Raw genomic sequence first — 27,132 nt, 5'->3', positions numbered from 1 at the left:
AAATGAGCATTGTAATAAAAAATATCAGTTTTTAACCTATCCTATTAAAGTAAATAGTACTACAAATCCGTAGAATTAGTTCTGAAGCAATTTGTAGGTATTACAATACTGTTTTTTTTTACAGATTTTGGATAGGTTGGAATTTCAAAATGAAGTCTTGTTTAATATGAAGGATTTCAAAGCACAGATTCTTTTGCTAACATTGTTTTCTTAGTTGGTAAAGTTTATTATAGTTTTCTGTGATTTTGCACCCCATTATTATCAAGGTTGTTTAAAACTACATCGGAAATAATATCTCTTCTCATTGATGGTCTTCAGAATTCTGGGTGGGTCTGATATTCATCAGCAGAAGAATTATATAATTACTGGATTCATAAATTAGTTTTATGTCTTAGTGTCATGTGAATAGAAGAAGCTTTGTTCAACAGATTATGATAGTATAATTGAATTTTAATATTCAGTTAATTGATCTCAATATATGGTATTGAATTGGTAGTATGCAAACATTCTAAATCTGAAAATATACAGTTAAAAAGTAGATTGATCTGCTTGCTCTAAAGGCGACATAATTTTTCTACATTGGTTTAATAAAGGTCCTCTATGAGTTATATCAAATTAATAAATGTATGAAGCTACAATTTTACTTTTTAAATTAGAAAATGCTTCATAACATTCAAATTAAAATATTTTTAAATAAATTAGCATATATTTGATCGCTAAACTTATATTCTTTTAAATCCATAGACTGTTTAAGAAATACAACAAACTCATTATTATACTTTTGGCTCTTGTGAAAACTTATTTTAAACCTTCATTTTTCAATTGATGGATACATGGTGTAATAAATACCATAGACTGTATAGAAAGACTTAGTTAATCAATATGAACTGTATGGGTTCAGCAGTCCCAATAAATGATTGAAAATTTGCAAGAAATTCTTCACAAACCACGTTTGTGTTATATTTAAAAATGTCTTTGTATATTGTCCAAATCTGTGATACAATATTATAAAGATAAAACTAACATTTTGAGGCTTTTTTCTTCATGGAAGAAAAACAAAAGTTAGCTGTATGATATGGTAGAGATGATGGTCTCTTAATCTATTGTTCATAGCATTTTATATTTGCTATTTGAAGGCTAGATTTTAAAAAGATTGTACAAATTGAAAATAGTAGGCTCTAGGCTCTATTCACATCCTGTTATTATTGATTTCCCCCTCCTAGTTGTTTCTTAAGCTTGCTAACAGGTATAACCATTATCTAAAATTAGTTTTTGCTATGAACCCAGTTCAAGGCTTATGTACATCCTTTGAGATTCACTGTAGTTCTATATAATTAACTTCATGGGATAACAACAGATTTTCTTACACATTCATCAAAATATATGAGAGTTAAAGTTCATTCCAATCCTTTCTAGATCTATTACATTCATAATATACACAGATCATGCTGTAACTGTAGATCTTGATATTTTACATTATTAAACAGGATGGTCTTAAATGTTCTGGAATCAGAACCTTAAATCTTGGGATATAATTAAAGAAGAAAGTGAATGCAAGGAATAATTTCTTATTAAATTGTCCTAAATTTTAGTGGCAGTTACCTGGCATATTATTAAACTTGTATAATTATCTTTCTAGAACAGGTGTGTCTGGGCCACATGTGGCCATTGACAGCTATTAATGCAACCCCACAAGATATTAAAAAATACAAATAGTGGAAATTTGTTATTTATGTACATGAAGTGTATTATATATTTTATATGCAGCCCAAGTCAAAAGGTTGGAAGACCATGTTTTAGACATTTTTAAAAATAATTTTATTAAAACTGCTTCCATTTTTTAGAATAACAGGACCTTGCAATGTTCAAATGCATACATCAAGTCTTTTATTTAGCAAAAATCATAAATTTTAATATCAGTGACACAATTATCTATCCTCCCTATACTAAACAAACCATTATATTAAGAATTTTGATTATTGATAAATGCTTAATATTTTTCACAAAGTTTTTTAAAAATAAATATTGTTAGTAGCTTTTCCTAATACTGTTTCATTTGATAAGCCAATTTCCCTATTTCTATTATACAGTGGATTTTCTGGCACTGAGTTACAGAGTTAGATTGGGCTTGGTATTTATCTCTAAATAACTTGTGTTGTCATAATTGATCAGAGAAGAAGTTCTCTTGCCCTTTATACCCATGAAAGGATTCCATGGAATAAATATGAGCTTCACATTGGCTTGTAAGTGTCCTAATAGACTTATTGCACTGACTAATGAAAAATGGGTTCTCTGTTATTTTATGTTCATTTACTTCAGCCTGTGTGGTTGGTGATGACTGAATTAGAATCACTATGAATGAAAAATAAATTTAGAATCTATTGAGATTGTAGCAGAGAAATGACATGTCATTGAAAAGGCAATGATGAATGTAGATCAAATATCAGCAAATGAAATAAAGGAAAAAGTATACTCTTTGTATAGTCCCATTTCTGAAGTAGTTGGCTTAAACATTTTAAATAGCCAAACTTAAACTTCCTGTTTACAAATCCAATATTTTTTTTAGGATTTTAGGTTAGTTAAGTGGAGTAAAGCTGTCTATTTAGTGGCATACAAAAATATATTTGTGATCTGATTGGATGTTGCCATAAGATAGAAATATTTATCCCTATTAAAGCTGAGACTATTATGACTGGATCAGATATCTTAATAGTTTGCCCTTTAAAAATTATTCTAAAGGTCTTTATTTGAAAAACATAAGTCTAGCCACTTTGAATTTTTTTTCCTTTTGTTAAAAAGGACTGGTGTTCCAGCACTTAAAATTTGGAAATACAGCAATATATTTAATATGGTTAATAAGCCAGTGTTAGTTCATATGAATTAACTACTTATCATCCAATTCAGTTCACAAGAAGTTTTATATTTATTCTATAACCAGACCGGCATAGTTTGGAGATAAGCCATCATTTTAGTTGCTGAGCTTTTCCAGATGATGCTTTATCTTCCAATAGAATAACAAGCTTTCACGATCTGTTCCAGCAGAAAAGGATATCATACCCTATCTGTCTTATGTCACTAATTTATGATGTGAGAAACCTTTTATAAACTCTTGCATTTCAGTTTTTAGCTAGTATCTCTCTTCAGTTTTGTACCTTTTGGATTTAAAAAAATCAAAATTCATAATTATATTTTTATCCTGAGATGGATTGATGGATGGATGAGGGGGGAGGGCAGCATGGCAAACTTAATACTCCTACTTTCTATTTTCTGTAAGGTAGGTTGGGGTGAGAGAATGACTGGTACAAAGTCTCCCAGTTTTCATGCCTAAGGGAATGCAGGCCTAAGGAAGGTCTAGGACTTAGCATCTTGTTCATATCATGTTCATATAGTTAATAGGAAAAAGTTTGCTGAATAAATATTTAGCTACCTGCATTAGCAGGCATGCAGTGTTTTAAATATGACATTTTAATGATAAGTGAAAGAAAATATGAAAGTGGAGTGGTGGCATAGTTCCGCATTGACAGGAACTGGATGAGAGAGGGGACCCAGGATGCCAATGCCCCCTCATGCTGGGGTGCCAATGCTGGGATGAAGGGAGAGACCTTGGCCTGAGGATGAGGAGGGGGAGTGGAGTGGAGCTACTCCACCGGCCCTGGGACAAGCCCCTCATATAATCCGTTACCAACCTATTCTGTTGCTTCAGCAACAGGAGTTCCCCCTCCACTAGTTGGACTCGTGACCCATCTTCAAAGCGTACCTGAAACATCTCCAGGAAAAGTCCCATATTGGCCAACTCCCTGGGCGTGGCCACCATGGAGATCGGCTACCCAGTCTGCTGCCTCTCTTGTCAGCACTGCTGTTATTGCCACCACTCTCGTCCACTGAGAGGGGTAATAACATCCATGTCCATACTCGGTCCAGACCAGCTGAGACAGAGCTTATCCCATTTTTACTTTTCCAATTTATTTTGAACATTTAGAGATCGGTGCAATGAGAGAAGAAAGTCATTAAAATTATTTCCTTCAGATTAATAATAGTTTAGAATAAGAATTATTAGTTTTGTAAGTTTTGTTGCTAAATTGATCAATAGAATTGATATTAGATAACTTAGTCTAATAGGACAAATATTAGATTTATCTCTAGCCTTTAAAAACAAAAGAAGATCTATATTCCAACTTTACCAGATCTCATGTGTGAATCTCATTCTTGCCAATCGTAGAAATAGAGAATTGAAACATACATTTCCAAGTCATCTAGAACTTCAGATGTAAAAATCCTTTTAAAAATTTGCCATGAAAGTTCTAACCAACGTTTGAGGTATATGAACTTACAGAAGACTTTTCACATTATTTATCCTTTTAAAAGTTGGCTGATATGTTAAGGCTGCAACAACAATAAGCTAGTGTTTCTAAGTAGATTTTTAGAAAAGTGGAAAGAAACAAATGGCATCTTAATTGATTTAGAAAGTAAATGCTTGATTCATAACAGTAAAATCAACTCTTGAATATTTTTCTATTTAAGATGGTGGAAGAAAAATGCTTAAATGTTATTTGATAAATATCACATTTGAAAAGTAAACCACTCATGGGTTCCAATGGAACCCAAGTAAAATCACTTTTAATCCAAATAGAGAAGACTATTGAAACAACATGCTACCTTTCTGTGAAAAATTAGCAATGGACAGGCCAAGTTTTCTGAATGGAAAATATTTATAATGTTCCACTTGAACTACTATCATCCTTCTTCACTTATGCAAGATTTCTTTTTATTGAAATTAGAAAGTCTTTTTTGCTGTTACTTTTAAAGGATATTTTGTTTTCAGTAAAATATTTTCATAGGATTATTCCCCTTTCCAAATTAAAGGGGGCAACAATGAATATCTGGCATCTTGAATTATGATTTCAACGAAAAAAAATTTTAGTCTGATAAAGAATCTGCTTCTTTAATTACAGATTACAGATTTGCAGGAAGTTAGAAATGGAAAAATATTACTATGGGGCAGTCATTATTTTAGCTCAGATAATCTAGTTGCTGCAACGGTAGTTTTTGACCGTGAAATTATCCAGTTTGGTTGCTGTGTGTGTAGACTTTTAGCTGCTCCATTAGAACAGAAAGTTGCGCAGGGCATACCATCATGGAAGTAGTGTATATTTCATACCCCCCCAAAAAATTATCAGAACAGATGATAATACATATAGTTTGAGAATGTTCCCTCAAGAAATTTTAAGGCACATTCAATGGTCTCATCATAGCCACGCTAGAAGCACACTGATTTGCTTCCTTAAATATTGAATTGTACCATCTATACCAGTGTTTTTCAACCACTGTGCCGCAGCACACTAGTGTGCCGTGACATAGTGTAAGGTGTGCCGTTCGAAAAACACCCGCCTATATAGTCAATATAGGCACAGAGTTAAATTTTTTTAACATTTTCTAATGGTGGTGTGCCTCGTGATTTTTTTCATGAAAAAAGTGTGCCTTTGCACAAAAAAGGTTGAAAAACACTGATCTATACTACTGTGACCATGACAATATACAGTATAATGGTGATTTCATTATGGTTTTACCTTAATATATTATATTGTCCACATACTTTATAAAAATAGACATACTGTTTGTACATAGGTACAGGTGTGTACACACACACATATACACACAGTGCAGTAGTCTAGTGGTGAAGATGCTTGCCTCCCACTCGGAAGATTGAGAGTTCAACCCTAGATACCAGCAGATGTTTCTCAAGGTGCAAGGAGAAAATATCTGCTGTGAACTCTGCATGGCATCAGGAACGGCATCCGGTCAGCTCCATCCAGTTGCTCCAACTCGACTCTGAATTAAGTGATTACAGAGTTGTAAAAGTGTGTGTGTGTGTGTGTATACTTGAGTCTGCCTATATTGTGTTTTATTAATGTTGTATATCAGTGATTGCATGACTTCTGTAGTAGATGCCACACTCAATAAATTAATAATAAATATAGCTCAGATAATCTAAAGAGGCCACTATTAACATAAAATTGCAAAAAGTATTTTAGAGGAAAAGTAGTAGATATAACAATATTGAGTTAGGATGTACTGTACATGTTAGATGAATTTGAAGTGATATAAAATAATTCTAAAGACAAAATGCAATGAACAAATATTTTATACTGCAAATGCATAGAATAATATATTATTGTGCCAGATTCTGTTCAGATTCACTGAAACCTACAATCTGACTAGGTGCCAGTGCTAAGAAACTAATGCCATGTAGGTGTAAAACTGTTCTTATTAAGAGCCATGGTGGTGCAGTGGTAAGAATGAAGTATTGCAGGCTAACTTGCTGCTCACTTCCAGGAGTTCAATCTGACCAGCTTAAGGTTGATTCAACCTTCTACCCTTCTGAGGTTTCTAAAATGAGGACCAGATTATTGGAAGCAATATGCTGACTCTGTAAACCGCTTACAGAGGGCTGTAAAGCACTGTGAAACGGCAAATAAGTCTAAGCGCTATTGCTATTAGGACAACTATAGTAACAGAATCTTGCAAGTCTGAATGTGCTTTCTTCCTCACTTTTTTGTGGGATTTTAGGAGAGGCCTATCTGAAGTGTTTTCTTAAAAAAAATAATGATATGGGCTCAAGATGCATTTGTTTGATTATTACCTTGGTAACACATCTTCCCACTGTCCTTCAGGGCCAATCTCTCTGCTTTCCACATCACTTATTTTGTCAGCCTCAGTCCTCTTCCCACATTTCCAGAGTGAGGCCATGGGAGTGAAATGCAAATATCCTGTTCCCTTTTCAGCCAGCAGTTCCTCCAGATCACTTAACAAATTTTGTTACTCATTTATGCCCTGAGGGGTAATTCCCCTCCCCTTCCTGTTGCAAGCCTGTTTTTCATCTTCCTGTTCTGGTAATTGTTCCCTCCCCTTTCCATTCTTATATCATGAATGTAGATAAACCGAGGTGTTTTCCCTTTCTCCCACTTGTCAGTTCTATAACCCCCTACAGGAAGTAAAACTTTGCCTATTCTGATTTGCCCCATTCTTGTAATGGAAGATAGTTCATGTGAAATTGGCATACCATTATGGAATATGCATATCTATTGCAGTCTCCTGCAATCTTTCTTACTTAAATTTTTGCCTTTGTATCAGAGTCCAAAATAGTCTCCACTTCATACTTTTCTCTATCTACCAGTATGAACAAAGCTGGAGTCTTCCTAATATGCATAGGGTAGATGATGCGCCTCTCATAATCAAAGACTGATGGAAAACAGAATCTTCATTGATGCTAACACATCAGTAGTCACAAGTTTAGCTGGAAAGGGGCCAATAAACTTCAAGTCAAATTTCTTTGACAATCAGGGAGCCAGCAAAAAATCTGTCGAAAGCCACACTAAAGTAGCCACCTCTTACCTTCATGTCTGTGGTCTGTGTGTATGCTGTCTTTGCCAACTCTAGCTGCTCCTTATAGTAAATTCAGTATGAAAGTGATCTTGGTACAATCTTTGAGAAATTCTACTAGGTTGCCAGCCATAAATAGTTCACATTTGAGTTGGGAAAATCAGGAATCAGTCCTGGTCTCTTCTAGATTTTTCTGGCAAGTTCCCATGAAAATGCAGAAATACTGGTTGTGCTGCAGGCTGCTGCAGGTTGAGATAAATTCTGTCCAAATGTTGTGTTAGCTGCAGCATGGAATTTTTAAATTGGTTATTTATATATCCACTTACTACTGATGTTCCAACAATGCTGAAGTGTAGTGCCTTGCTGATAGTAGTGGTGTACCTTAAGAATTTTAGACTATCCAGGAATAGGGAGATCTACTGCCTCTCTAGAAAGAATAAGAGACTTTCAAGATTGATCCCAACCCAGTAGGTTAAACCAAACTAGGAAACCAATGTAATATAGATTTAAATCTACTTTTATTAGAATAGCCATAGTAATAGAATCTTGCAAATGGGAAAGTGCTTCCCTCCTCCTTCACTTTTATCTTCATTTGAATTAGGAAATGGTCTGTGTGATGGTTTTTCTTATGTTTATTTCTTGGAATGGCCTCAAGCCATCCTTGCCTGATCATTGCCTTGGTAATGTATCTTCCCACTGTCTTTCAGAATCATTCTCTATGCCTTCTTCTGGAAGGATGTGTAATGTTTGTGTGTAATTATATGCGATGTATTTTAAAAATAGTAACAAATTTACTGTATTTGATTAGATAGATAAAAGTTAATGTAAAGACACTTGCCTTTTTCACAAATAGCCCTCTGGATAAGTAGTGAACTGATGGGGACAGAATTATCCCAAATTGGGAAGATACCTCATAACCCTTGTTTGAGTGTAATAGAACTTTACAAAGAGATTATGGGTAGTTGAGTCATCCATTCTGAGCTACTCCATGTTTCTTACATTGAAGATACATTTTGTGGGTTAAAAGAGTGAACAAAATTTATAAAATAGAATAGAAACAGAAACAGAGTTGGAAGGGACCTTGGAGGTCTTCTAGTCCAACTCCCTGCTTAGACAGGAAACCCTACACCACTTCAGACAAATGGTTATCCAACATCTTCTTAAAAACTTCCAGTGTTAAATAAACTTCCTTCTGTTCATAGTACGTGGACATTTTATGTCAAAGAAAAAAATATCTATATCCTTGAGGCAATAACTTTACTGTGCTACTAGAATATTAATTTTAATTTTTCAAGTATCCTGTATCTTTTGTTCTTTAGCATCCTGTTCCTTGGTGATTATTTTACTCAATTATAAGATATTCTACTTCAAAAAGTTAGCCACTTGAAGTAGATTTTCTTTGGAATTGTAATGATCTTTTTTAAATAATTGTTCATAAAACTATGGATTCATAAACTGTTTAACTTTATGTGTTAAAATAGTGAACAATACTGATGAATTTAAATGGCTTAAATCATAATTCCAAAGAGCATTTAGGTGCATATATTTTAGTCATTCTAAACTATAGATGATGTTCTATGCTTTTATATTTTTTAATTATTTAAGAGTAAATGCATTCTAGGTACATACTATTCAAATATTTGAATAAAATATTTTAATGGGCTAGACTAAATTTACTATTTCTTAGTTGAATACTCCAATTAAACTGTATTGAAAATTGTTTAAAAATAGATTTATACAATACTTTAAAATACTTTCCCACAAAATATAATGCAAGATAAATACAAAATGTTCCAATTCATTTCTTTTCAGAAAACCAGTGTCTTTGTAAGAAAATATGTACCATAATGTTACACAGTTTTTGTTAATTGTTTTAATTTCATAAGCGTTTTTCTATATTTACACAGTGAGGTTTTCTTGTTAAGAAGCTTAGTGTCTTGGTTAATTTTAGAAATGTGCAGCTAGGTTATACAGTACTACCGATCTCAATCATTCTATAATACTCCCTTGAAGTAACCCTGATTTACTTTCTGTTTTTAATATTTTTATTTAATTTATCAAATTTAGTTTCCTCTTTATCTAATACTGCCTAACCAAGATTTTTATCAGAATCTGTTGATAAGGTTTAACTTACAGATTTTGCCTTCTCAAACAAATAATATTTATTGATTATGTAGAACAGATGTGCCCAGCCTAAGCCCTGGACAGCTACCGATAGTAATACAGCCCCACAAGATTGTAATCTTTTAGCATTATTGTGTGATTTCTATACATTATTTATACATTCACACAATGCCGTTCAGGCAAGTCAAAAGGATACCCCTAATGTAGAATAATAATACTGTAGATGAGAGAAAGAGGAAACATTTTTAAGCTGAATTAATTCATTAATTACACACATGTTAACTAGACACTGCATCATTCTCTCTTTTTAAATCACCACGGCAATTGTCTAGGAAAACTGTAGAAAGATGGTAATGATTATGTTGCAAATTAGTGTTTCCTGAGAAAATACACGCATAGTCCTTGTTAATAAAAATGGTAACATTGTATTATATGACATAAATTGCATTTGTCAGATTTATAATAGTTTCTATTTTGTATTTGGTTTGTATGATAATTCCTTGAATTTTGTATGTAATAGTTCCTTAGGTATGGCTTGGTATTCAATTTTTATGTCAACATTCAAATATAATATGAAATTACAATTTAGTATTACAAGAACAAGTCCCAGCAAGCCCTCAGGTTCTTGTGGGCCTGTTTCCTTTCTGTTTTACATGAACTGCATTTAGCATGCCATCAAAATGCTAAAGTATAATGATGGAAATAAATTAACTTCACAATTTATAGTCAGAAATTTTCTGTTTCCAAAAGTCATGGCTATCAGTAGTACCTATTTGACGATGATTCTAGAGCCGGGATGGCGAACCTATGGCACGTGTGCCACAGGTGGCATGCGGAGCCATTTGTCAGGGCACGCAAGGTGTTGCCCTGTCAGCTGTCCTGCGCACACTGGCCAGCTGAGTTCAGACTTTTTAAAAGCCATTTTTCACCTTCCCCAGGCTCCAGAGGCTTTATAGAAGCCTGGGGAGGGCAAAAACAGCCTCCCGCCTCTGGAGGCTTCAGGAGCTTCCCTGAAGCCTCCGGAGCACAAAAAGCGGGTCCTACGGGCAAACCGGAAGTCCATTCCTGAACATCCAGTTTGTCTGTAGGGCCGTTTTAAGCCCTCCGGACCCTTCGGGGGGCTTTGACCCAATGGACAAACCAGAAGTGACTTCCGGTTTGCTCATAGTTTTGTTTTTGGGCCTCTGGAGCCTTCAGGGAAGCCTCCGGAAGGCCCCTTGAAGTCTCCAGAGGGCTTAAATCAGCCCTACGAGCAAAGTGGAAGTCCGTTCCTGAATTTCCGATTTGCCCATAGGGGTGGCTTTTTGCACTCCAGAGGCTTCAGGGATGCTCCTGAAGCCTTCGAAGTGCCTCCGGGGGGGGGGGTGTTTTTGCCCTCCCTAGGCTCCTATAAAGCCCCTGGAGCCTGGGGAGGGCGAAAAAAGCATTAAAAAGCAAAAAATGGGGGGGGGTTTGCACATGTCATGTGCGTATGTATGCTGGGGGGGGTCACACATTGCATTATGGGTGTGGCGCGCCCGCACACGACCTCCCTGCGCTCCCCCTGCTTACGGCACGCAAGCCAAAAAAGGTTCGCCATCACTGTTCTAGAGCCTTGGGAATTGAAAATAGAAAGTCCTCAACATCTGATCAAAGGAGAATTATGCAAACTCAGGATTTAGCGTGGCAATTTTTTGCAACGTAATATAAGTTTAATCAGTATTTTCTCTGTGATTTTTTAGAAGTAAGGTATAATATTTTTTAAGATAAGATTTCTATTTCTTCAGACTGCATCTGAAATATATATTTCCCTTATGGGATAGTAAATGGTTAAGAAAAGAGTACAGATATTATGGGAATTACTGATAAAACATTTTTGCTATCTACTTGAAAATTGTTTCAGATTTTGGAGAAACTTATCATTCTGCAAGCTGAAATGCATAAAAAATAATACCTAAATAGTTATATTCTTGCCTTTCTAATACAGTGATGTCCTGTTTTTGTGATCAACTTTCTGTGAAGGATGTATTGCCTGTCATCTTTATCTTTAGGTAAAGGGAATTTATTCCTAATCCAGTTTCTGTCTTTACCAGCATGGAATTTGTCAGTCTTTTTCTATGCTATCTCATTTTTGCTCACAGAACATCAGTTGGTTAAGCAATAACAGTTTAGAACATCTTTTTTTAAGACTTTCCTTTTTTTAGAACATCTTTTTTTTAAGCCTAAGGTTGATAATTTGAGAAAATTACTTATTGGGAAACATCTATGTGGTTTTTCGTCCAGGTAATCAGACATGAATAACTTGCTTGGCAAATATGAACTGTTCTGGTTAATGGCATCAGGTTTTATGTTTGGATTCCCATTCCTCTGTGTGCCTTTAAGTTCATTGTTTAGAAGTTGTGGAAACTACCTTGTTCATGTATCTATAGCATGGTCTGTCTTCGGGATCCATATTATCAGTGCATAGTGATAACAGACAACTCTTCATTCATAAGATAGTGCCATTTAAATATCAGGGCTAGGTGAATCATAAATGCTATCATTATATTCTACTTGTAAGCATCTAAATGGATTTGATTGACACATTTTGAAAATGATGTAAGGAGCAAGATTCTCTTTAATATCCAAGAAGAATATTTTGTACATAGTTTGTTTCTCTTTTATCTATTATATATCTGCTAAGCTTTGAACCTAGCTTATCTAAATGTTTAAACCAGAACACATAATTTTACTCAAAAAGATTGTTCATTTTCAATCTTGTTTCATTTCCTGGTTCTCATAGGAATCCTTCAACTACTTTCTACCAAGTGTTTCATTCGAACAAGTTACAGGAATCAAAGAACCTCTGGGATAGGTATGAATATTTGAGTATGGAAAGCATACATGCTTAAGTATGCATGAAGAGCTTTGCACTGTGCAGGTTTCTCGTCATCAAGTAATATCTTCGTTTTAGTATCTTCTTCCTTTTCCTTCCTTTATTTGCCATGTAGGGGAATTAAAGTATCTCAAAATTTCTTAGTTACATAACTGTTGTCTTTTGGGCCATGTGTAATCTTGCTCCATTGCATATATCACAAGCTTTTTCTGGGAGAAGAGTATTTTAAAATTAGATGTTCATTGATATTAAAATGAGAACTTCTATCAGTTGTAACTAGCAACAGTTCAGACTTAATGTTTGAAAACTATCAGTAGTAAAAATGGCCTGACTAAAGTATTTTGAAAATAAATCAGAATCTTAAATTTCAGAGTTAAGAACAGTAAATATGAGATCTATATTTATTGGACAAAATAACAATTATAACATATCTACAAATTGAATCATGATAAATTAAAGCATTAAAAGATAATTCAATTACAGCAAGGCAATTGGCGAGAAACTGCAACAAATTCAACTTTGAGGATATCACTTGTCAAAGTTGTGTTACTAATTCAACAGCTGCAATTTGCTTTCTCACAATATTAGCAGATTCCAATATTAAAAGATTGGAATGTTGGCTTTTCAGGCTTATGGTGTTCTTGTCTGTTTTATATTTTCTACTGCTAATTGAACATTAAGCATCATTGTTTGTTTGCATTTGTGGTATTGAAGCAAAGAAAACTGAATGGCTTTTCTTAAAGCTTGCTCAATTCACATGCTTGCTGATTTCAACATTTTAAAGAACACATTTTAGATTAAAAATACAGTATTTAAAATCACAATAATCTGAATTACTCATATTTAAAACAAATTCAAAAGAGCTTATAAAGCCATTGTTTTCAGTATTGAGATTAAGATCCTCAAGTACTTTTAATAGCTTATTTCCACTTTTGGGGTTTCAATATGCCATAAGACTAAAGAAAAATAATAATTCTGTGGTTTTGTGTGTTAAGTCTCAGATCTACTAGCTTCATGAAGACAAGCACTATAGGGGTCAAAGAGGAATCTAGTAATATTCATCTCACTGACTTAGTTTCGAAAGCAAAATTTCCTAATATCATTGCTACCTATCAGTTTCATGCATTGCAAATTTAACCAAAGGGAACATGGCTGATAGAAGCTTGATTCAATTTCTGGTATTCTACCACAAATAGAGAAAAGAAATTGTCGGTTTGTTTAGAAAAAGGCCAAATAATATAATACAAAATTGGAGGAAGAACATATAACCAAAGAAAGGCCAAAAATGTGGAGATAGTATCAGAAAGATTGAAACGAGATGTGCTGAGTTCACAAATGTCCAATGAGTGAAAAGGAGCCTTCCTGAGTGTGTCAGAAACAAAAAGAAAAGCAAATAGGATGTAAAATTGTTGTGGGGAATAAGGAATAATAATAGATGAGAATACAGAATACCATAATTATTTTCAAAGCTTTTTCCCTGAAAGGAAATAAAGCCGTGTTTGGCTACGATTGTGCCCCTAATGCAAGGAGGAAGTTGCCACACAAGCTAGGCAAGATGAGGCTAAAGGAACACTTACCCACTTTAAATGAACTCAAACATCAGGGGCTAGATGAGTTACATTCTGGACTATTGAGATGATTACATTAACTTTGAATAATTGTTGAGAACTCCTAAAGATCTAGCAAGAACTCAGAAGACTGGAATAAAGCAAATGTATCTGTAAGGAAAGAAGGAGGGCAGGTAGTTAGTTTAGATATCCTTTCCAATTCTGTGATAATGTTGGAATAGATAGAACTGTTTGAAGACAGATTCATACTTATTCTCCGTGGCAGGTTGTTCTTTCAAAATGTGTGCAGAATTCATTTCAGCATTTCCTTCAGATTGTGTCTTGCTCTGCTGAGGCAACTTTAGTATCTCAAGAATATCTATTTGAGAGCTATCAAGAACTCTGGAAAGCCTCGGATTTCATGGAGAAATTCATAGTCTTTTTGATAAATAATAAGGAAGGTTTTTTCTCTTTTACGTGGGAGATAGCTATTATTTATATATTGATATGCACAGTATATGATATTTTATTGCTATGCATATAATAGTCTAATATATGGATCAGGTTTCTTTAATCTGAAATTTGATAAATGTAGAAAACATGGATGTTACAGTTAAAGGGGAGAAATTGATTGTAGACTATAGCCTACTTATTAAATGCTGATTTTTTTTTGCCAGACATTTCTGTTCACACTATTTTGTATGGTGTGGCTTGAGTGCAAATGTTGCATTTTGTGAACTGATGGGTTCCGTCAGTACATAAAGACACTAGTGGAATAGAGAAAGAGCACCTTTTTTTTCTATCACTGATACGGCCTCCGTGTTCATTCAACTCTACAAATTCTGCAGCAAACCCTTCAACTCTACTTTGGAAGGTTTAGGAATCTAAACACATTGAGTTTTAAGAGAAGAGTTTCAACCAAACAAGACTTTTTGAGGGAATAAAACTGAATCAATGATACTGGAAACAAATCCTGAATCTAATTTATTGACTTTTGAATCTAACTACATTGACATTGTAGTTGTAGTGGATGTATCCATAACTCAGAATTCTGTTATATATTTATTTATCAAATTTATAAACCATCTATCTCATCTAAGGGACACATTCTAGTGGGAGAGAAGTTCCCTGAGGATGGGCTCTAGCACAAGTCCAAAAGTTGAGAAGACAAAAATACTGGTCCTGGTGACCAACCCAGATTGGATCCTGACTCTGGTCAGTTTACACATAAAAACCATATAGCCATACAAAAGAGATAGAGATTAAAATTAAGTTAAAAAATAGGAGTAAAATCAAGTTTAAAAAGTTAAAAAGAGGAGAGGGTGTTCTCATGCACATCACCCTTTTTTTGTATTTGTTTTTGTTTATCAACATGTATCTCTTGATCCCTATGCCAGTTGCCAAAGCTAGACCTTGACATCCTTCTAGAAGATCAGCAGAGTGGGAGCCCATCACAACTTTAGTGCCGAAATGTTTTATCTAAGTAACATTGATTCACAAGTGTATATCCAGATGCTTCATATAAAGCAATTCTAAGGAATACAAAATCTGCTTATAATGTAATATAAGCCTTTTTTCCCCTTTGAAATTCTGATTAGGAGTCAGTACTTACATAGATAAGGTGAGTAGCATCCATGAACAAGAGGGAGATGTGAATAGGGTCAAATTAGGCTATATTGTCCTGTAATGGAGGGGTTCTCAAAATGTATGATAATCATGATTCCCTAGAGTAATAAATGAATTTGTGCACTGATTTGAAAATTATGATGTTACCTACCATATTGGAGATGACCAGCTGGCAAAACCAGTTGCTGATCACATTATGTTTCTACTACATATGATTTTGACTGTTCTTTATACTCTTGGGTTTAGCCATCTCTAAAAATTCATTCTTGGACCTTGAGCAGTATGAGCTAGGTATTTGAAGAAACCTTTCTGTCTTAGATACAGTATTTTACATTATTGTTTTAAGAATTAAACACCTTGGCCAGGTTGAAGCTTCCTTTGGGAAGACACCATGTTTTTTTCTTACCACTTGTTGCTAGGTGCAGTAACCTCAGGAGCCTTTCACTACTTTAATTACTCAGAATAAGAGATTGTGGAATAGCTTTAAAAAGGACACACCAGGGAGCAATCAAATTGCTGCTTGCCCTAGTATATTTTTGCTGGTTGGCCTAGTATATTCTGACTTTGCGATAAATGCAAGAAAATGGGAAATAAAGTCTGCCTATCGGTATTGACAATTTTGTTTAGTCACAGCTCTCCTCTTTGTGATGATCCATATTGTGTGTTGAAAATACTGCCCCTAGAATTCTGAGCCAATGGCCATTTCCAGTCTCAGTACATCTGACATATTGGTTTGACTCAGCATTTCATTCAGTTTGTATTTGGAAATGAGTTGTTCTGATTTGTACTTCCTGAACCTCTTTAAATTCTGAACTTCTCCAAATTAGAATGTAGTATTTAACAATGTTCTAGAAAGTTTGTGTGCATCAGCATGTTCTGTTTCAGATATGTTCACTAAGTAATTAAAATGTTTTATTGGCAGTAACAATTCTAAAAATAAGACTGTAAAATGTCCCTTTCAAAGAAAGTTTCTCATCAGTTATCTTACGTCAATTTACCATGTTAAACCTTTACTATTTACCACTGATATAATCATTCAGACTCATAATTTTTAAAAACGTTTTTGTTCATCTGCTTTCCCATCTCACCAAATAGTTAGATGATTATTAGATAGTACTTAAAGTTGTATGAGTCAATAATAATTGAATTTAATATTTGGTTTAAAAGATTTTGATTTTCAGTTTAATAAAATGTTTAACTATAAAATTATTAAACTTCATTAGCTACTTTAATTTTGGCAAAATGTTTTGACAATAGTATATATGGTTTGCAAAGTATCAGCCCAATATAGTCAAGCATTTCATCATAGCTATCTATAAAATACTTTCTCTTAATATTTTTTAGGATAAAAACTGGGAATGAAAATGGAAAGTAGGGTAATTGATTTTTAGTTCAATATAAATATTTCTTCTTTCTGTGTCTCCAAGCAAATTTTTCCAAACAGATTCTATCAGAATTGAGACACAGACAGAACATTACTTCTTCAAAGATTGTTATAGGGACATATGGGAGAAAAACTAAACAGCAGACTACCTATATTAGTGTCAAAAAGCCTCTGCTTTATCTACATATGGAAGGAAAGCTACAATGGAGAGAGCTCAGACTAAATCTGTTAAAAGTCTTCAAAGTTACAAACTACCTTTGGATCTTAAACATCTGATTCATCTGATATCAAAGATTCTACCCAAATATCTTACATATGCATCTTACATATGTATATAAAGGTAGATAAACTTGTGAAATAAAAAATGAAAAAAATCTCTGCTTCTCCAGCTTCAGATTATGTATCTTTTCACTAAGCAATGGTTGAAAGGTGAAACAAAGTAACAGTTCATATAAGTTTGAAAAAGTTTTGTATGTGTGTGTGTGTGTTAAAATGTCCTAATGAAATTAGTAGTCATAGTACATGTTTAGAAAGGCAGAGAGAGGAATAAATGAGCCAATTCCTGAAATTGTAATATAGTATTTACTTGTAATATATAGAGATTGTTTCAAGAGAAAAGCACACTTTCTTTTTGGTCCACTCTTTATAAATGTATGCGTTAGTCTTGAATTTGAGGTATTCTTTTCCTAGATGTTAGAAATATGTTGTAAAATATATCCTCTTGTGTGTCTGCAAATACAGTGTATTACTATATTTAAATTCCACATTTCCTTTGTAAGTTCTATAGTGGCCTCCTTTATAATCCTAAAAAAAATACTTATGGCCTTGTATGAGAAATGGAGAAAGAGATGGGAAGAAAGAGAGAGAGAGAGGAAGACACCGGAGTACAGACACTGAAGTGAATTTCTTTTTTGGACAGAATTTTATGGTTGGATTTCTGTAGTCCACATTCAAACAAATGCATAAATTAAGAATGTGTTAAAAGTGCAATGAATATTTTAAAATATTAGATTTTTCCATGCAAATGTTAAGTTACAATAGAAAATACCAAAATATGGAATAAATAGTATAGGAAATAATATAACGCCACTGAATAATTTAAGTGTATACGCCCTTAAAATATTGGAAGAATTCTTGCCTAATATCTTTACATGTAAGAGTCACAACTATTCTAATGATACTTAAGAGATGTGTGACTATTTTACTTGCAGTCCTCTCCCTCCTATCTCTGAATACTAGATCTCATTATCTTGTTTGTTTATTGTGTCAGTTTGTGGCCATGTGCAATTTTTAAGAAAGAACACAAAAAGAGACAAAAAAGAACAATTACAATACAATAGCAGAGTTGGAAGGGAGCTTGGAGGTCTTCTAGTCCAACCCCCTGCTTAGGCAGGAAACCATGTACCATTTCAGACAAATGGCTATCCAACATCTTCTTAAAGACTTCCAATGTTGGGGCATTCACAACTTCTGGAGGCAAGCTGTTCCACTGATTAATTGTTCTAACGGTCAGGAAATTTCTCTTCAGTTCTAAGTTGCTTCTCTTCTTGATTAGTTTTCACCATTGCTTCTTGTTCTACACTCAGGTGCCTTGGAGAATAGTTTGAATCCCTCTTCATTGTGGCAACCGCTGAGATATTGGAACACTGCTATCATGTCTCCCCTAGTCCTTCTTTTCATTAAACTAGACATACCCAGTTCCTGAAACCGTTCTTCATATGTTTTAGTCTCCAGTCCCCTAATCATCTTTGTTGCTCTTCTCTGCACTCTTTCTAGAGTCTCCACATCTTTTCTACATCGTGGCGACCAAAACTGAGTGCAGTATTCCAAGTGTGGCCTTAGCAAGGAATTATAAAGTGGTATTAACACTTCACGTGATCTTGATTCTATCCCTCTGTATGTAGCCTAGAACTGTGTTGGCTTTTTTGGCAGCTGCTGCACACTCCTGGCTCATATTTAAATGGTTGTCCACTAGGATTCACAAGATCCCTGTCATAGTTACTACTATTGAGCAAGGTACCACTTATTCTGTACCTGTTCATTTCGTTTTTCTTGCCTAAATGTAGAACCTTACTCTTTTCACCACTGAATTTCATTTTATTAGATAGTGACCAATGTTCAAGTTTGTCAAGATCCTTCTGTATCTTAAGCCTATCTTCTGGAGTGTTGGCTATTCCTGTCAGCTTGGTGTCATCTGCAAATTTGATGAGTTCCCCATTTATTCCCTCATCCAAATCATTGATGAAGATGTTGAAAAGTACTGGGCCTAAAACAGAGCCTTGGAGTACTCCACTGCATACTTCCCTCCATGTAGATGCAGTTCAATTGAGGACCACATGTTGAGTGCAGTTGGTCAGCCAGTTACGAATTCATCTGGTGGTGATGCTGTCTAACCCACATTCTTCTACTTTATCTAGTAGTAGGTTATGATCTACCTTATCAAATGCCTTACTAAAGTCCAAGTAAACTATATCGACGGCATTCCTCTGGTCCACTAATTTTGTCACTTTGTCAAAGAATGCAATAAGATTAGTCTGGCATGACCTGTTTTTGACAAATCCATGTTGACTTTTGGCTATTACTTTGTTTACTTCTAGGTGTTTGCTAATTCGTTGCTTGATTATCTTTTCCAGAATCTTTCCTGGTATTGAGGTCAGGCTTATAGGTCTGTAGTTTCCTGGATCTTTTTCTTTTTCTTTTTTGAAGATGGGAACCACATCAGCTCTTTTCCAGTCCTCTGGCAGTTCCCCGGTGCTCCAAGATCTCTGAAAGATATAGTTCAGTGGTTCTGAGATCTCGTCTGGCAGTTCCTTCAGAAACCTGGGGTATAATCCATCCTGGTGATTTGGACTCGTCTAGGGTAGACAGGTGCTCACTTACCATTTTCTTCCCTATTTCAACTTGTGTTCCTAATCTGATTTTTGTGGTGCTGTTTTTGATAGGTTAGACTGTTTTAGCCCTGTGTGTAAAGACAGATGCAAAAAATGAGTTAAATAGTTCTGCTTTCTCCCTGTTGCTTGTCACTTTCTTGCCACTTTCTCTCAGCAATGGACCAATTGTTTCCTTAATTAAAAATAATCATTTTAACAACCAATTTTTAAATATATGCGTAAACTAGTATAAAACTCAGCAATACCAGACCAAGCCTCCTAAACACCAACAGAATAAGATTGCTTTAAATGACTTTTTGAAATTCAAGAGAGAAAGCTGAACTATAGAGGCAGCTGAAAGAAAAGGTCTGTCTTCTCCAGCCTCCTTAGCTGCATAGGATACGTAAATTTTACTTAGGAAGATATGATTCCAAAGGTAATTGAGAACCAAGCCAAGGCTTTATATATAAGCATCAGCAGTTTGAATGCTATTGATAACCAGTGTGCATCACAAAATAGGTGTCATTTCCAAAGCAACCAGGAAGAAGACAAGTGCTTTACAAACCAATTTTAGTTTCCTAGTGGTCTTCAAAGAAAGTCCCCAATAGAATGTCTTGCAGCACTTAAACCTAAATATAAGGATATTTAGGACATAAGCTACTGTTGGAAAAGATTCCTGATCCATAAAGGGCAGTAGTTGGCATATCAACCAACACAGAGCAAAGGAGACTTTGGCTATGTCTTTTACCTGGAGTTTCAGCAGGAGCTGTGAGTCTAGGAACCCCCAACTGCAGGCATGCTCCTTTAGAGCAGGGCTGTCAAACTCTTGGGCCACAGGCCAGATGCCTCACACACTGGCAAAAACCCTTCCTTGTTTAGCAACGGGGGGGGGGAGTCGCGATACATCACATGACGCTGCCATGATAACATGAGTTTGACACTCCTGCTTTAGAGGGAGTATGATCTTATCAAGAGCTAAAGCCTATCCAGCTGGGGTAGAAACAAATGTAGTAGTTCAGTAATGCAAGAATCTACTCTGATCCTGACCCATCCAAATCTTCAATTATTACCTTCAGACTTTACGGATTACTGTGGCATACCTAGCTCAGTTAGGGGTGGCAATGTATATTTATCAGCATATTGATACACAATATCTCCCAGCAGGTTCATGTAACAGTTTTCCACAGGGAGTGTAATCCTATCCTGGGCTTTGTAGGAGCCAGCATCTCAGATTATTTTTGATCACCTATTCCTTCATAACCCCTAGGTATCAGATAATAACCCCCACTGCATCTCTGGCTTGGTTTATGGTGGCAGTGTATAAATCTTCAATAGATTGATGATCACTTATTCCAAACTAAAACATGGTTTCTTTTAGTTAGTTTTAGTTAGATGTTAAACAGCAAAGGAGAAAAAACTGAATCTTGTATGATCCCAAAATAGAGAAGTCAAGGGCTCAATTGCTTATATCACATAACTACTGTCGAGAAACTGATTAGAATCACATACTCAATAAAGAGTAGAACCTTCACAAAACAATGCCCCTTTCTCCTATTCTTTGCATGTGATCCAAAATGCTGCCTGACTCCAAAAAGTTTAATAGGGCTGCACTTGCTCCATTTTAAAATATTGAATATTAATGTTTCATAACGTAGGTAAATGCAGTTATATTCCTAAGTAACAGGTTTTATTGCAAACATCAAATAACCTGAAAAAGGCATTTAAACATATTTTTCATGTATTATAGAATTGTGAAATCTACACTTAATTAAATGCAAACAACTTGCTTGTTTAGTAATAAAAATGTAAAGGCCTCAAAAATATGAGATATTTTTCTGGAGATTGTGGAAGTGTAAAGTTAGAATAACCATTAGGACTGCTTTATAAATACTTAGCAACATAAAATATTAAGCATTTAGTTTTTAAATGAGTGAGTGAAAACCTCTTAAATGTAAAATATGTTTCCATTATTGATTGCCTTTAAAAGAAACAAAATGAACATTTTGTTTTCATGCCTGTTTTGAAAAACTTGCTAAAAGTCCACATTTTAACAAGAATCTGTTGGCTCTAAGTCAGGGGTGTCAAACTCACGTCATCATGGTGGTGTCACTTAAATGAAGGCTGATATATTTCACTTTAATATATGCTATTAAATAATGAATATATAGTACAATTCTATTCTACCTCACCAAGGAATTTTGAGGTGGATCCCAACTACAGTATAAATAGAGAAGATTTAAATATTTCCTATGATAGAAAGGAAGACACAATGGAAAATAAATTTACAATAAAGTAGTGTTGGTAATTCTTTTCATGCACTATCCTGGTGGTAAGAATTAAATTGGAAATGCTATGATTCCTGTCTGTATGGAATGCATGTTAATTGACATACCTTTTCATGTTGAACATTTATATTTAGTATTTGTATAGATTCATCCAAAGCAACTGTAATGACTCAGAGAAAGAAAAAAAAAAGTTATTCGAGTATTAAACATACTGCTGAAAGTTCTTAATGATGCTTTAATCATATCAGTCTTACATCATTTATCTTTATGTGCTCTTATGTTTCTTATGGACCTGAGAAATTTGGAAATGATTACACAAATTTTCAGCAAGTGTAAATACAAACTATAATTTCATATTTCTGCTTTAGATATGTTGTTTGGCAATCAGATGTTTCTTTAATATTCCTTAAACTTTTTTTTAAAAATGGAATTAATTTTCGTAAGTGCCAGCTCATAACTGACCAGTATCTCCCAGATTAATCACAACTTGCTCTTACTATTACAATGAGGAAAGTCAGGGAAAAAGTCAAATCCGTTGAAAATAATTTCATTTATTTATGGAGTGTTTTAATTATTACAGCGGTTATTGTTCTTGTTTAATAATGTCAATACTTTGCCATAAAAGACATTGTAGTATACATACATATATAAAAGAATGAAATATTAATAATTGAAGTTATATATTAATGCAGATTATTTTTGTGATTAAACTAAACAATGGAGATCCTAAAATTTTGATAGATTTTGCGCTATATAATTATTTAAAATAAAATCAGTATGGAAGGAATTTTTTTTATCCAGTTAAAAGCACTGAATTTGCCTTATTTTTATGCTAGATTATAAAAACATGAATAATGACATAGTATGATAATGACTTAAGTTCCCTGGCCAATAATAGATAAAGAAATGAAAAATAGATGTAACTGTCTAGTAGTGAATGCCGAATATTTTGCTAAAAAATATGCCATGTAGTGGGTTTTTTTCTATAGTAAATTTATTAAATGTACTAAAAATCTAAACCATATGGAGATGACATTTTGATCAGCATGGCACAGGATGATGTAAACATAATTAGTGCTGGCTAGAATTCAAACCAGGTTCTGTATACTGTAAAATGTCTGGTGGAAATGATGTGGAAGTACCTCCAAAAGTACAATTTGAACTGAATGCTAAAGTGTTGGACCATGGTAATCAAGCCAACTATCTTTTGTGGGTATTCTACAATGAAGTGGAACTCTCCCAACAATCAGTATTGTGTCATTTTATTGTAAAAGAATTGGCTTATTTTGTGCCAGTAAGGTGCTTTTACATATTTCCATACTGATCTAGCAGACTTGTATCAAAATGTCACTTTCAAACACATAGTGGTTGACTTGGTTATGATTATGAACTATTTGAGTTGCATATTAATGTGCTCAAATGTGGGAGCTCATAACAGCCAATAGGATGTGGGCAATATTTCTTTTCTTATACTCTCAGGAGGTCTGTGCTCAGTTTCAACAAGGGCCAGAAACTGGCATAAATATCTTGGGCCCAAACCAGCATGAACTAATTATGTCTAAGTTCTATTGAAAACATTAATATTCTCAGTTCCCATTGATTTTGATGAGATTTAAATATGTCTCACTTTCTCTGGGATACAATGCCTATGATTTGAAGATACCACACTTCCTTGTTCCTGAGCATATGGAATTAACAGTAGCCAATCTTGGAGGTTTGTAATGATCACTAAAATGTAGAAGAACATTGACTGCTAAATGCTGACTTGTGAAACTATAATGGAAGACTTTGCTTTTCCATCACTTTTGCTGAACAACGTTTCAGTGAACTCAAAGCTCCTATGTGACTTTTCTTTGCTTTTCTTTTAAACAGTGCATCTGGTGGGAGTGTTGTAGCCATTGATAACAAAATAGAACAGGCAATGGTAAGTAAGGAACTTATTTATTTATTTATTTATTAAACTTATCTGACAGTCATCGCACTCTAAACAGCAACTTTATTTTGCCTACAGTGTTGATCATGTACTGTGATTGTGAGAGTATTATTTGGAGATTTTAATATAAATAGCTATATGTTTTAGAATTCTCTATCTGTCCTAAATTCTTTATATCACAAAACAATAGCATAGTACAGCACAGATTATGGTTTGCTTTAGTTTTTTGGCTATCTGCACTTTAGCAATTTTGTGATGAGCAAAGTAGCACCAATGCTGAAATAATTGGGAGCTTTTGTAGAATTTTTAGCAATAAAACTGTCCATTCTAATACTTGCTGTGTAATTAATATTCAAATTCTGAATATTTTAACTGGGCAAACACAGTTTAAATTCTGCATCAGAATTAATGTTATTTCAATCATCTAAAAAGTTGTGCGTCAGAATTAATATTATTTCAATCATCTAAAATATTGTGGTGTTTGAACAGTTGCTAAGCGACCTCATAAGTTGTGGACCAGCTGTAAAAGCCAGCAACTTATGCCACATATATAACATTAATTTATTATTTTCATTTCTTCAAAGGTAAACCTGAGGTGCTTAATTCAGATCAATACTTGATGAAAAGTTTCCATTCATATCCATGGAGACATTAACTATTAGCAAAATGCATAGGCTTGTGTTTTTAGAAATATCATAACTTCTCACTATGGATTCTATCCCAGTCATGAGCCATGATTCCTTTTGAGTAAAATAAACATATTTGGTGTAATATGAAGCTAGATTACAGTTTATTTTTTCTTAACTTATTTTTTTATATTTTACTTTATATATTTAGCAGTATTATTGATAGTGTATGTGGTTTATCTAAGATTTCTTGATTTTTTTTTTCAAGCTCACAATGGAGTTTTATTCAAGTATTTGGAGTTAAATAACAGCTTGATATGAAGTTCTCTATTATTTGATTTTCCTTTTACAGGATCTGGTGAAAAGCCATTTGATGTATGCAGTCAGAGAAGAAGTGGAAGTACTGAAGGAACAAATAAAAGAATTAGTTGAAAGAAACTCTTTACTTGAACGGGAAAATGCACTGTTAAAATCTCTTTCAAACAATGATCAGTTATCACAACTTTCAACCCAACAGGCCAATCCAAGTAGCACTTCTCAACAGCAAACAGTGATAGCACAGCCTCCACAGCCAACGCAACCTCCACAGCAGCCGAATGTCTCCTCAGCATAAAGCTTTCTTGCCTCATTAAGAACTGAAAGCAATCTGTCCTTGTGTGCCACTGGTCTTCTTTCCACTTTATATGAAAGCAGGTAGCCATGCTTCAGTTGTGTGTTTTGGCCTTTTCAGTATTAGACAATCATTCTGCAAGCGCTTTCCCTCACTGAGATGTCATACTACACAGTTGGTGTCCAATTATGCCATCAGTGCACAAGGGAAAATGTAGAAGGAGTTATAATGCAAAAATCTGCATTTGTTTGATGCACATGAGTGGAGGTCTTTAAGAGCTTTAGTAAGGCTCTTCAAGGTTTCCATTACTCATGGATTACTTTGAGCCTTGCATTTTCACACAGTAACAACTCATCTTTAGAGCCACTGTTCTTTCAATGACAAGTAACATTTGCCTACATTAGTTTCATTTATTTGTTTTATTTATTACAGGGCTGCTATTCATAATGTACATGAACAATGTCACAGAACTTTTAATTTTTTAAAAAATAAATGTAAGTATCAGTAAAACTTGATAGACAGGATTGAGTTTAATAGAAAAAAAAATGTTTAGGCAATAATTGAACAAAAGAATCCTGGCCTATTTCTAACACTAATGGCAATTTACCTTTTGGTATTTATTTTCAGTAGTTAAGATCCAGCTTGAATGTAAATTTTTGTATAGTGTAAGTATGAAGACCATAGTGCATCTGTACAGGTAGTCGCCAGTCATTGTGATATAATAATTGATGGGCTATTTTGATGAAGAAAACTTTGCTCATTTCTGTTTCTACTTTCTAATAGAGAAATTGCCATGATTCCTCTGCTTTTTGACATTTCGTATGATTTTGGGTGGGGGGGTGGGGGGAATAAAAAGCTGTGAAATTGTTCAACCTACTTTGTAACCAAAGAAGCAAAGCTGTGTAATTGAGTTTTTATTTTATAATGCACATTCTTTATGTATTTTTATTTAGTGTTCTCATTCACATTTTTCTTTGCTGTCTAGCATGGATCTGCATGACCTATAATCTTTGAACCACTTTCGTACCTCATGTTTTATCCAGCACTCTTATTGTGATATGTAATAGTCTGTGAACAATGTCAAATTAAAAAAAAGAAAGAACAGCTAGTGTGGTGGAGCTGAGCTGGTGTGTTATGCACTAGTTTAAAAAATGAAGTGAGCCATCTTTTGTTCATTTAAAATGGTGTTTTGAATTTCGTATGCAGAAAACGTTTTGTTACATTGCAGATTTTAATGTATTTAATAAATGCAACATGCAGATTAAGTGCAGTGTATACTGAGTATTTAAATTAAAATGTACATTTCATAAATACAGTTTCAAGAGACCATTTGTGTATACTAACGTAGTATGTCAGAAGTTGATGTACAATATATTTTAACACTTTCTGAAATTAAACTGCAGTTTTGTTGAAAGGTCTGGCTGTAAATATATTCAGAAGATCCCTAGGTTAGTGTTTGGGGAAAATATTCAAGCTAATATTCATACGTGCTACTTCTCTGACACTGGTCATAATATAGGTACATTAGATTTTAAGGAATAGATGGCACACAAATTATTAAATTTTGAATAAACCACATTCTAATAGAAATCTGGAATAGACAGGATTTTAACATTTATTTTTATTTATTTTATTAAATTTCTACACCTCCCATCTCATTTAAGTGACATATCAAAGCTCATGAGATACTGCTTATTTCTCTGTAAGTGTATGAAACTTAAATAAGTGGGCCATTTTTATGATTACTACACAGAATGCAATCTGTTACTTAGTTGTATATTAGACTTGTGAAGCATCAACATTGCACAGGTTTATTTTGGGGTTCAGAGAAAAATAGGAAGACCTTGACTTACTACCATTCATTTAGCGATTGTTTGAAGTTACAACAGCACT

At 34.2% G+C, this 27,132-nt stretch overlaps 1 protein-coding gene across 2 annotated transcripts in view; it reads left to right on the top strand.

Annotated features, from left to right (window-relative positions):
• The window catches only part of TSC22D2 (TSC22 domain family member 2), a 31,770-nt gene extending 5,117 nt beyond the window's left edge, over positions 1-26,653 (top strand). The window contains exons 2-4 of one of the 2 annotated variants that reach the window (XM_087725388.1): positions 12,266-12,337; positions 23,943-23,994; positions 24,982-26,653. In XM_087725388.1, the coding sequence (XP_087581514.1) occupies positions 12,266-12,337; positions 23,943-23,994; positions 24,982-25,242 (385 nt within the window). In that variant the 3' untranslated portion in view covers positions 25,243-26,653. The remainder of the gene's footprint in view (positions 1-12,265; positions 12,338-23,942; positions 23,995-24,981) is intronic. The other variant, XM_087725389.1, reaches the window with a different exon arrangement.
• Positions 26,654-27,132: the final 479 nt, after the last annotated feature.

Source organism: Thamnophis sirtalis, unplaced genomic scaffold (genome assembly GCF_051295495.1).
Source record: "Thamnophis sirtalis isolate CommonGarterSnake01/CBP01778 unplaced genomic scaffold, rThaSir2_p1.2 scaffold_11, whole genome shotgun sequence".
Lineage (NCBI taxonomy): Eukaryota > Metazoa > Chordata > Lepidosauria > Squamata > Natricidae > Thamnophis > Thamnophis sirtalis.
This window is presented reverse-complemented; position numbering and strand designations above follow the sequence as displayed.